Source organism: Sus scrofa, chromosome 6 (assembly GCF_000003025.6).
Source record: "Sus scrofa isolate TJ Tabasco breed Duroc chromosome 6, Sscrofa11.1, whole genome shotgun sequence".
NCBI lineage: Eukaryota > Metazoa > Chordata > Mammalia > Artiodactyla > Suidae > Sus > Sus scrofa.
The window spans coordinates 112,426,312-112,439,149 of record NC_010448.4 but is presented as its reverse complement, the minus strand read 5'-3'; the positions used below and the strand labels follow the sequence as shown (position 1 = coordinate 112,439,149).

At 40.6% G+C, this 12,838-nt stretch overlaps 1 protein-coding gene across 1 annotated transcript in view; it reads left to right on the top strand.

Moving 5' to 3' along the window:
- The window catches only part of CDH2 (cadherin 2), a 232,361-nt gene that overhangs the window by 189,924 nt on the left and 29,599 nt on the right, over positions 1–12,838 (top strand). Inside the window, exons 10-14 of the mRNA XM_021096205.1 lie at positions 474–727; positions 2,604–2,746; positions 6,139–6,372; positions 6,679–6,912; positions 9,123–9,262. Of these exons, the coding sequence (XP_020951864.1) occupies positions 474–727; positions 2,604–2,746; positions 6,139–6,372; positions 6,679–6,912; positions 9,123–9,262 (1,005 nt within the window). The remainder of the gene's footprint in view (positions 1–473; positions 728–2,603; positions 2,747–6,138; positions 6,373–6,678; positions 6,913–9,122; positions 9,263–12,838) is intronic.

Here is a 12,838-nt window from a genome sequence, read left to right as displayed (position 1 = left end):
TTTTGTCCACTTCATTGCAGACTGATAAAAGCTTTCCTGGATGAGAAATAGTCTTTGTACCAATGTTGGCTTGTATGATCTAGACCATCACATTCCCGCTTGACCTCAGATTATTTAGTATTTTTAAATTTTTGGTTAACAGTGCTTTTCTTAAGAATAATGAAGTTCTTAGATGCAGCTAAATAAATGCAATGTACAGTAGTAATAAATACTATTTTGTGAACACATATCTTTGAAATGGCCAAGATATATAAATATCTTATATTATTAAGTTAAATTGCAATAAATATTTTAATCATTAACCAGCTAATGTTTGTTTTGCAGAAATTTGAAAGGAACCTATGGTATAGTGAATGAAAAAGTAATGTTTTAGAAATGGAGTTAAGAGAAGAATAAATTGCAGAATGCAGATATTCCTATTGCCTACAAAAATATGATTTCTCTTTCAAAAAAATTTTTTTTTATTTTTCCAGCCAATCGACTTTGAAACAAATAGGATGTTTGTCCTTACTGTTGCTGCAGAAAATCAAGTGCCATTAGCCAAGGGTATTCAGCACCCACCTCAGTCAACTGCAACTGTGTCTGTCACAGTTATTGATGTGAATGAAAACCCTTATTTTGCCCCAAATCCTAAGATCATCCGCCAAGAAGAAGGCCTTCACACTGGTACCATGTTAACAACGTTCACTGCTCAGGACCCAGATCGATATATGCAGCAAAATATTAGGTATCAAATGTGATTTCTGCTGTTCTTGTAATTTACAGTATGTTCTATGCTGGACATACATTTATTTACCATTTGAATAAGATGTTATCATTGGAACCCGAACTACATATTACAGGACTTTTTGGTTTTTTTTTTTTTTTTTGCTTTTTTTAGGGCCGCAGTCATGGCATTTGGAAGTTCCCAGGCTAGGGGTTGAATTGGAGCTACAGCTGCTGACTTACTCCATAGCCACAGCAACACCAGATCTGAGCCAGGTCTGCGACCTACACCACAGCTCATGGCAATGCCAGATCCTTAACCCACTGAGTGAGGCCAGAGATTGAACCCAAATCCTCATGGATCCTAGTACGGTTTGTTTCTGCTGAGCCACAACAGGAACTCCAAGATTATTTTTATTTCTTTGATGAAGTTTCTTCAGTAGATCAATGAGTATATTAGGTAGGAAATATAAGAACGAAGCTGCTTGTGTATTAGTTGAAAACACAGAAGTTCTCAGATTCCTTTTTTTTAATCTTTAATAATTTGCCTGCACTTTTATGCCAACCATCACACAAAGCTTTCACTGTGAGTAAATAGGGAACTCTCAGAAGCATATAACATTTATCTCTTCTGCACACATCAGGAAGAAAAGAAAACTTATGCCAAAACCAAGATATAAGAGCTAATTATTTTCATCTCTCACCTGTGCAGTAGTTATAGGACTTATAAAACATATCTGGAAAGATTTCCAACCTCAGCAAAATCTAATTTATCCTTCCTGATGGGGGAGTAGATGGTTGGCGGAGCACACCCCACATGACTATTATCCACTGCTGGTGATGGTAATTTTTTAAATTAGTTCATATTTTATTGAACTTCTTTCAGAATTGCTGCTAACAGAAAAATGTATATCTTCTCTATTTCCCTGTATGTTGAAATCAGGATAGATAAATAGCTAATGAATAGGTGTACTGAATGCCTGCAGCTTTTTACCTCTCAAAGCATGGGGTATGGTCTCCAGTTTGTATATGAGTTATCCCAGGTTGAAAAGCTCATTCCCCAACCCCAGATTGAAAAAGAAGGAGACACTGTCACAGATTGATCTGCTTCATACAGACTCAGACCGTGGGGCTGCCCTTGAAGGGTGTAGTTCTGAGGCTTGGCCCAGGTGGAAAATCCTAGGAAGAAAGGGATTGGGGGTGGAGGTTTCTCTCCCATGAGAGTGTTTTAGGAGTGTTCTGTGATAGAAAATTCAACTTCTGTTATAATTTAGCTTAAGCCCTCTGCCTTAGGGCTTCTGCTCACTCAGAAGATGCATTTGAGCTTTATCTGCACCACTACTATCTTAAGAACTCTATAACAGCTTAAAATGAGATCTATTGGGGTTTCCGTTGTGGCTCAGGGGGTTACAAACCTGACTAGTATCCATGAGGATGTGGGTTCAACCCCTGGCCTTGCTCAGTGGATAAAGGATCCAGTGTTGCCATGATCTGTGGTGTAGGCCGCAGATGTGGCTCAGATCCTGTGTTGCTGTGGCTGCGGTATAAGCCAGTGCTACAGCTCTGATTCGACCCCTAGCCTGAGAACTTCCATATGCAAAAAAAAAAAAAAAAAAAAAAAAAAAGAGAGAGAGAGACATCCGTCATTAACCCCAACTCACAGTAGGGAGACTGGACTCTTGTTCTTTTCCCTGGAACACTTACGTCATGTTTCCTGCATGCCTGCTCATGCAGACAGAACCTTGATATGCCTCCCCAAACCACTGGTGCAGAAATACTTCCCCATGTTAAAACTGTATGTCCAACTGTATCTCCAAAAATGTAAGTTAATGAGCTGGTTGCTTTTGGAATGAAACCTATTAAAAAAAAATTAAACTTATTGTGCTTTTATTTTGCAGGTACACAAAATTATCCGATCCAGCCAACTGGCTAAAAATAGATCCTGTGAATGGACAGATAACTACCATTGCCGTTTTGGACAGAGAATCACCAAATGTGAAAAACAATATATATAATGCTACTTTCCTTGCTTCTGACAATGGTATGTAATTAAATACGGTCACTGTATTATCTCGGGTGTAGAGCCTCAACACGAATGCATCATCAGGAAATGAGGTTTTCTGCGAAACCCAATTGTCTAGAAAACTGACCTTCATGCCTCTAAGGCCCCAATTTCTATTTTCCGATTCCACTGGGCTTTCTATGATATAGTCTCTGTCTTCTATAATGAATGTTCCCAGTGTCCTTATACCCTCCACGGTTGCCTAGTATTGTGATCACAAGCCTTTATGGTTTTTCTGCCTTGTTGCACCTCGGTGCCTTGGTGGCCCAGACACAGTTTTTCGATGTGGTCTTTTTATATTTCTTCTCGCCAGTGTGTTTGATGCCATCAGTTTGTCTGTTTCTGGTGTTTTTTCTCTGGTTCTCTGCCTCTAGTCTGCCCTGGGCTAGGAAGCTCTTAATTTTATGTATAAATTGAAGTAATTGGGTACATGAGCTTTAGTGTGTTGGTTTTGAAAAACACAAACATGGCTTAGCATCTTTTTTTTTTTTTTTTTTGGCTTTCGAAGTCTCTGCTGGATTCTAAATGGTTGAGATTAATAGATAGCACTTTCTTTTTCTTTTTTCTTTTTATTTATTTATTTTGTCTTTTTGCCATTTTTTGGGCCATTCCCGCGGCACATGGAGATTCCCAGGCTAGGGGTCCAATCGGAGCTGTAGCTGCCGGCCTTCGCCACAGCCATAGCAATGAGGGATCCGAGCCGTGTCTGCAACCTACACCACAGCTCACGGCAACGCCAGATCCTTAACCCACTGAGCAAGGCCAGGGATCGAACCCGAAACCTCATGGTTCCTAGTCGGATTCGTTAACCACTGAGCCATGACGTGAACTCCCCCAGCACTTTCTTTTTAGGTGTGTAAGATACAAATGGCTTATGTAAAGCTGCTGATGGTGGACTTGTTTTAGCTCTCAGTGTGATGTAGTTTTAAAGGGAAACTTTGAAGTTCCTCCTGAGCCCCTGGTTCCAGACTCCAGTTCTGACATTTTTAAACTGCAGTTTGGCAACAAGGTTTTCAATCCGTCCATTTCTTTTTCTGTTAAATAAGGATAATGGTAACAGTATGTAATAAAGGGCTTGTACATCTAAAGCTTTTACAACAGTGCTTGGCACAAACAAAACACTCGAATACACACTTCTCTTCCATGTTAATAGTTTTTTGAACTGAATCGCAAGCATATTTTAAAGTCCTTTCAGTGTTGGACAATGAATGTTAGCATCTGATAAAAGCAGTAGTCTTTTCTATTGGGTGGCCGAGATGTGCGGTTTGAAAAACGTTGCCTATCAACACTGCTGATAAGAAGAGTTTCAAAGAGCCTTTCTGAATCTTGTATAATAAAATTCGATGAGATCATTATCTGTCTTAAATTTACGAGGTGACAGGGCCAAAGCAATAGTTCTTATCCTTTCTAACATGAGACCTGCTGTTCAAATATTTAGAGTTGAAACTTAGTGGGAACCGCTTCTGCCATTACACATCAAAGCACGGCATTAGCGTCTGTTTTATGCTTTCTCGATGTATGTAAGTGGGAGCATTCTCCACAGTGAAACTTCAAGCAGTATATCTTGCACCATTATGTTGAGATTTAAAGAGCTATAAAATTATATGTATATATGTTGCTCGTGAGTTACAACCAGATTTTTCATTCACCAAGGTGGAGTGTTTTCTAATTGAAAGGGTGTTTGATAGAAGAGAGACGTGAGCAGTTAAATCTGTGTAGCTGTGATGCTCTGCAAATGCATTTGCCTTTAAATCACCTGGCTAGATTTGGAGCCCCGGTTCTGCTTCTTAATGATTGGGCAAATTATTATCATCTCTGTGCCTGCGCTTCATTATTAATCATTGTTTTTGCTGCTTGCTAGTCTATGAAGTTGTTAAGAGAAAGGCAAGTAATATTAAATACAGTAACAAATGTGAAAGTAATTCAAAGTATAGAGAATTGTAGTGGTCCTTGTGGTATTAGAATATTTCAAACAGCCTCCCTGCTTCTTCATCTTAATTCTCCCTGCTCTCAGAGTCAACCATATTCCTCAAAAAGGTCCATGGGGATTTCTCCTTATCCCCTCCTCAGGAGTGTAGGTGTGTACCTTCCTAGTTTCATGACCTTGGGCAGGTCACTTAAACCTCTGGGACTCAATATGCTGCCTTATTTAGAAAATGCCTATATTTCTATTATATAGATGAATATAGTATATATACATTTTATAATTAAACATAATGATAACTATGTATGCTTATATATAATTTCCATTGCATTTTATATATTTATTATATATTCGTTAAAAATAGTTAGGGGAATTCCCATCATGGCACCCGACTAGCATTCATGAAGATGTGAATTCGATCCCTGGCCTCGCTAAGTGGGTTAAAGATCCAGTGTTGCCATGAGCTGTGGTGTAGGTTGCAAACATGGCTCAGATCCCGAGTTGCTGTAGCTGTGGTATAGGCCAGCAGCTGTAGCTACTATTCAGCCCCTAGCCTGGAAACTTCCATATGCCACAAGCGCAGCCCTAAAAAGCCTCCCCAAAAAATTTTTTTTATAATATAGTAGAGTCCAAATTACCAGTCTAAATTATCACAAAAAGTGAGAAGAGTAGAGACAGCATTTTATAGTGGAATGATAAGGGGTTTGGAGTCAGGCAGAACCAGTCTTCACTAGCAATGCCACCACTTCTAAGAGGATATGACAGTGACCATTTACAGACACTTGGGTTCCTGTCTATTTAAACCTGCTTCCTAGGATGACAATGAAATAAAGTATAGAGCAGCATGATACTTTCTCAAGGATGCAATTGATTGATCAGTAAATACCATATCTATTCTCTATGGCCTTTCTTCCCAAGATGAGGTCTGTGGGTCTGCAGAACTTGTCTGTAGCCTGTTTCAATATTTCAGAGTTGTGTCTGAGCTGGAAAAGTATTCCCAGGTTCTTTCATGAGCACGTCTTGGTTCTCTATCAGAGTAGGGACCATAAGATTGTAAGCCTTGTGTTCTGCATCTCTTACAACCCCCAGTGCCTAGGGGATGCTGGTGTGCATGGGAGGGGCATGTAAGGACTGAAAGGGCAGGGAAGGCACTGGTCACACTTGGTGGCCACTGGGGGGGAAGGGGGGGACAGGTTGCATGTGTGCGCATTGTTATTGCCCACAGCAGTGCCCCGGACTCAGCATGGGTGACGCAGAGACGTTGTAGAAAAGAAGCAAGAAGTGGCCTTGTACCAAAAACAGTCTGCATAGAGGCTCTGGCAACTAGATTTTTCCAAAGTTATGCAGTGATGGGGCCAGAAGTCTAGAAGCTTTGAGATTTCACCATAATTGAAACTCATGGGAGGGTACTGTTTAGCAACGGTCTGTGATTTTTCTCCTTTTCAAGGAATTCCTCCTATGAGTGGAACAGGAACCCTGCAGATCTATTTACTTGATATTAACGACAATGCCCCGCAAGTGTTACCTCAGGAGGCGGAGACTTGTGAAACTCCGGACCCCAATTCAATTAACATTACAGCACTTGACTATGACATTGATCCAAATGCTGGGCCATTTGCTTTTGATCTTCCTTTGTCTCCAGTGACTATTAAGAGAAATTGGACCATCACTCGACTTAATGGTAAGAACAGGTTAATTATTTGAATGTATGTGCAGTTGAGAGGCATTGAAGCCTGATGTGAAACATTAATTTTAAGGGCTTTATAGTCCTCTCATTAAATATATTTTTAAAGCTACTTAAAGTTTAAATAAGATATCAAAAGCCCCTTAATCCAAAAAAACAGTCCACAATGCAGGATAGTTGAAATCTACTTTATATATACTCTTAGGTAGGCATACATCCTAGAAAATGGTCTGTGGGTTGGAGTTGTATTATGTATGGGCTGTGTATAAACTATCAGACTGTATTTTTTCCTTTTTTGTGTAGGTGATTTTGCTCAGCTTAATTTAAAGATAAAATTTCTTGAAGCCGGGATCTATGAAGTTCCAATCATAATCACGGATTCGGGTAATCCTCCCAAATCAAATATTTCCATCCTTCGAGTGAAGGTTTGCCAGTGTGACTCCAACGGGGACTGCACAGATGTGGATAGAATTGTAGGGGCGGGGCTGGGCACAGGTGCCATCATTGCCATCCTGCTCTGCATCATCATTCTGCTCAGTAAGTACTGATCGTCTCTTGGGTTTAATTCTCTTTGCTTCTGGGATGTTAAGCCAGGTAACTCTTTTTTTTTTTTTTTCCCTGCTTTTTAGGGCCGTACCCACGGCATATGGAGGTTCCCAGGCCAGGAGTCAAATTGGAGCTGTAGCTACTGGCCACAGTCACAGTCATAGCAACGCAGGATCTGAGCCATGTCTGTGACCTACACCACAGCTCACGGTAATGCCTGATTCTTAACCCACTGAGCGAGGCCAGGGATCAAACCTGCATACTCATGGATGCTAGTCAGATTCGTTTCTGCTGAGCCACAACAGGAACTCCTAGCCCAGTAACTTTTTATTGTTGCCCTTCCATGTAATCCAACAATGCTCTTCAGCCTCTGGGCATTTTCTTGCAACCAAGTCTACTGGAGAAGGAGAAAAACCCTGAGCATCCTTTCAAGCCCTTCCACGTTTGCAGCAAACCCAGCCAGCCTACCCTGCCCTACTGCTGTTTCCTGATTCTAGTCCCTTGAGGAACTGTAGCAGACTCTTATCATAGAAAAATGTTAGACAGTCCTAGGTTTGGGCACTTATCGTATGATTTGAGTCTGAATTTATGGTACACAGTTGATAATTTAGGAAAATAAGTATATAGCTTTCCTTCAGTTTCCTTCATATAAAGCACAGTCAGCAACCTGCTCCAGTCATGCAAGGATCAAGGTATTTGTTTCCAAAGGGCTGCATAAAATAGCAAGAGATGGTACTGCATACAGCACATTTGATAATAGGAATGATTACACAGCTCAGTAAATTGTCTGTCTTTAGAACAAGTTCAGATTAAGGAATTGCTCCTTTTTTAGATACTTTGCAGTCTTTGGTTCAATGGAATGCAAGAAATTAACCACTGGAAAGTACTCTAGGAACCACTTCTAAGCACGCAGGTTAAAAGAATAAATTGCCTGGACCCTGTGTTTTATTGTTGAATAGCAGCAGGACTTAGTTTATTGTGTGATCATGCTATGCACCAATCACTTTCTTAAAAATGTTGGCCATTTCTTTTATGTTTTCTCCATTTACGAGTGTTCTGGTAATTTAGAATCCTGTCCTTTTTTTTTTTTTTTTTTCTAAGCAATTACTATAGAAGCCTGAGCATTTTTTACTTCCTGTGTGGAGACTACTTTGACTATAATTTGAAACCTGCATGCTATACTAATAATCCACTTGCTAGATTTAGCCCTAGAACAATGGTAAATGAGATCATGTATCTGGCTTTAAAAGGAGGATATTTACTTTTATGGCCAATAATAAAAATGTGCTCAAATAGGAGTCATTAAATCTTTTGCTTCAGGATGTAAACTGATAGCCCCAGATTTTAGAGAGAATGCATTCCTAGATGTGCACTTAGGGATATGTTTCACTTTCAACTAAAACGTGGCATATGTGCCAGCCTTACCAAGAAAGACTTAGATCTGATGGATTGTGGTGTGAAGAAGTGACTCCAGCAGTTCTGAAGGAAAATGAATCAGGCCTGATGTTCACATCCACCTGCTGGAAAATTTATGGTCGAAGGACAAAAATGTAAAGCATGAAAGCTTAATGTTATTTCAGGGCTCGAACTAATGCCATAGCCTCCTTACCTGAAACATGCAGTTGAATATGAAAAGGAATGCACAATGACACAGTGGAAAGATCTAGGCCTTTGGGAGTCAAAAACGCTCAAGATCCGGTTGCTGCTGCAGGTGTAGTTCACTGTCAAAGTCATCTTGGCAAGCACTTCCCCTCCTTGACAAGCACCCCTTCTCTCTAATTTGGGGAATATATTGATGACTCCCAAGCAGGATGAAACAGCAATTCAATGACAAGTACTGATTTTACTTACTGTTTGTTGTTTTAGAATCTACCAGCCATTATATTAAGCGGAGCCTATCCTCCAGCAAGACAAAGTAAAGGATAGAAATAGTTATTGTCCCCATTTGTAGATGGTAAAACTGAGGACAGATGTCCACTCAGTGAGTTCACAGGGTATCAATTTCTTGACACGAACCCTAGTGCTCTGGGCCTCTGCTTTGTCTTGTTTCTCGTCATGTGAGGCCAAAAATAAGAGAGTGGACAATGCGGTACAAGTTTTCCACCCATATACGTATAAAGTATTAGAGTGGAAGACTGTGATTAGATAGGTCGAGTGTTTTAAATGACTGTGGATTCCTTTTTACTCTTTTCCTGCCTTAGTCCTTGTTCTCATGTTTGTGGTATGGATGAAGCGCCGAGATAAAGAACGCCAGGCCAAGCAACTTTTAATTGATCCAGAAGATGATGTAAGAGATAATATTTTAAAATATGATGAAGAAGGTGGAGGAGAAGAAGACCAGGTGAGCAGTAGTTTAGATCTTTACGTGAAATTTTATGAACGTACATTTAAAATGGTGGGGAAAATGTTAATACATCAAGTAAAAGAATGGTGTCAAGTTTCTTTTCCTTCATCACATTGTCAAACACTTGGTGAATTTCTTCCAACCTGTGCTGCCTATTTCTTGAATTATTATTATTTTTTTTTCTGGAAGAGCCGAATGTCATTGTATTTATTTTGTGAGAAAATCATTAACATTGTTTCAAGGAGCCTAGGATTTACATCTAATGCCAATTTTATTTGTACTGATAAAAATTTTTTCTTCGAAGTTCTCATTGTGGCTCAGCGAGTGAAGAACCTGACATAGTGTTTGTGAGGATGCAGGTTCAATCCCTGGCCTTGCTTAATGGGTTAAGGATTCTGTGTTGCCGTGAGCTCCAGTATGGGTCACAGATGTGGCTTGGATCCAGTGTTGCTGTGGCCATGGCGTAGGCCAGCAGCTACAGCTCCGATTTGACCCCTTGCCTGGGAGACTTCCAAAGGCCACAGGTGCAGCCTAAAAAGAAAAAAAAAATGTTTTGTTTTACAGTTTTTCTTCATTAGATAGCCAAAATAAAAGTGAAAATAATTTCTGTGTTGAATTTAGATATTTATGTGTATGGCAGGAAAAGCACCAGACTATTTGTTTCATAAACATTAACCAAGCATGCTCAATAATCTAGGCACTGCTTAATAATCTAGGGCAACAAAGAGTTGCCCTCAAGAGTCTTATATTCTTGAGAAATACTTGAGGTTAGAGACAATGTCTAGTTCATCTCTGAATCAGTAATGTCTATTATGATGCCTAGCTTCTAGCAGTTGCCCAATAAATGTTGAGGTTACCATCTAATAAAATAAGCCCCTGTGTTATAAAATAACATGAACTTCTGTATCACTGTGTATGTTGATGATCTGCATCCCTCTTCAAGGATAGGAATGAGCAATAGATGGAAAATGAAGAATTTTATCTGCTGGGAAGTAACTTATTTTTTTTACTTTTTAGGGTCTTACGTGCGGCATATGGAAGTTCCCAGGCTAGGGGTCGAATCGGAGCTGCAGCTGCCGGCCTACACCACAGCCACAGTGATGCAGGATCTAAGCCGCATCTTCGACCTATACCACAGCTCACAGCAACACCGGATTCTTAACCCACTGAGCGAGGTCACGGATCAAACCCACATTCTCATGGATATTGGTTGGGTTCATTACCACTGAGCCACAACAGGAACTCTGTAAGCAACATTTTAGACATAGTAAAAGCTACTATTTTCAAGGCCTGTACTCTGTCCCCGACATTCTGCTAAATACATTACGTGCTGCTAACTCTGAGATCTTGAAACCTGTGACATTGTACTGTGAATATCTTCACTTTTGTGCTAGAAAACAGAGCCTAAGGTTGGTTGGATTCTTAAATTGGTAGAAGCAGGGTTTTAATCCAGGTCTGTCTGATGTTACAGCCTAAACTAACCACTCTGATAGAGTTCCTTTTGAAATTACCTGGAAGTTCGTAACATAATCCATGAGAAATCACTGTGCTCGGTATTTCCTAGATACATGTGCTAGCTCCAGCATTTCCACATTGTAATGCGAGTGCTGGGGTAGTAGTCAGAACAAAATCTTTGGTGCTTGGATCATCAGCAGGAAACTCAAAGCACTCTTGTCTACAGAATGTGTATATATGTAGACATGAGTGATAGGGCAGTTAACTTGGAAAAGAGCAAATTTCATGAACATATGTTCTCTTTCTCTTCTTTACTCCTCTGAGGCAATGACATAGCATTTTTTCTTTTGCAAAGCACATATGCATCCACTGTTGTGTTTAATCTTAGTGGTGGCCCGTTAGAACTTTCCATTTTACATTTGAGCAGGTGTTATGATTTGCTCTCAGAGTCAGAGCTCAAGCCCCCATCTTCCAATCCCCGATTCCACGCATCGTTTGCAACACCTCACCTCGCTCGTTTAGAAGAGATGCATACTTAAAATCCGGGGAAAACGCGACTCGTGTGTCAAGCTGTTTTGAATACTGACTAATTAAAGTGGCTCTATAAATATACCCCAGGGTTTCTTGCTTATAAATGTCTTTGGATATTAAAATTCATGTTTGGCTTAATCCCTCATTAATCTACCCTTTCACTTTCCTAGGCTGTGTTCAAGATCAGCAGACGTTATGCTGATCCCATTATCTCATAAATCTTCTCTCAGTATTTTATTTTTCATGTCATTGTGCATAATTTCCTAGGCATAAACCTAAACCTAACTCAGTCAAGCTTTGGTAAAAATAGTAGTCACTAGAAGGACACCAGCCATGACTGAATGCCGCATAGAATCAAGAGACAAGGCCTTTCTCAGCATCCGAGGGATTGGACCCGGGTACTTGACGTCACCTCATCTGTTTCTTTTTCCTCCTCTCTCCCACCACTTTAAGAAATTGCTTAATGCAATTTCATTGTTGTAAAATCACTGCAAGATTTTAGGAGAGACTTGCTCCCATTATGGACTTGATCCACTGCGATCGATGCTTGAGATCGAATGGTAAAACTTATCTATTGTAAGATTTATTAAAATTATTATCATGAATCTTCAACTTCTTTTCACGACCCCCACAGTTTTCTTTGCTCACAGATAAATTCTTGGGCACACATGGTGCTGTGTTGCTTCCAACCCACTTTCTTAACAGTGCAGAGATTTCCTGGGATCTTTCTGTTGACCTCAGTGGCTCATTTCTTTGTTTGGGACTGGTCTCCTGTGGCGTCTCTGGTGGCCTCTTGGCTCCTTGTTGGCATTGCAGTCTAGACCAAGATCCTCCGCCCATCTCATGCTGTTATGATTCCCATTTGCAGTTCTCATTATAGAAAATTGTGGCAAGACGACCTAATGGGTTTTTTATTCATTTTAATTTTTACCTCATAAAAATAGAATAAAATATGCAGCATAGGAAGGCTATGCCAAGGGTTCTGTCTCCTCTGCCTCTAAAGTGGTTCGAAATCCATTTGCATTCGCCATCATCAAGGCCACTGCCTTGACTTAGGTCAGAATCATTGCTGGGCCTGCACAGTCTCCCTGTAAGTGTCCTGTCTCTGGATCCACACCCCATCTGCTCACTGGAAATTATCAGATCCCAACTTCCTCCTGAGCATGGAAGATCTGTGGTCCTGCTCCTAACCTTTGGTGGCCCCCACCCCATGCACTAGGTAAAGGATCATGGGCAGGAAATGTTGGGCGCAGGCTCCCCCAGCACAGGAATCCATCGAGCACTTCCATGCACGGCCACTCAAGTTTCCTTCCAAGTCACGGTGATTTGTCCTTTTACCCCTTAATGACTTTCTTCTCCTCACGCCTCTGATGAGAAGAGCAGCTATGGGTCTTTCTCTAGAAAGGGCTTGTCTTTATCTCATTTTACTTTATTTTATTTTTTTCAGGGCCACACTCGCGGTATGTGGAAGTTCCAGGCTAGGGGTCAAATTGGAGCCACAGCTGCTGGCCTGCACCCCAGCCACACAGGATCTAAGTCACACATCACAACTCACAGGAATGCCGGATCCTTTACCCACTAATGGAG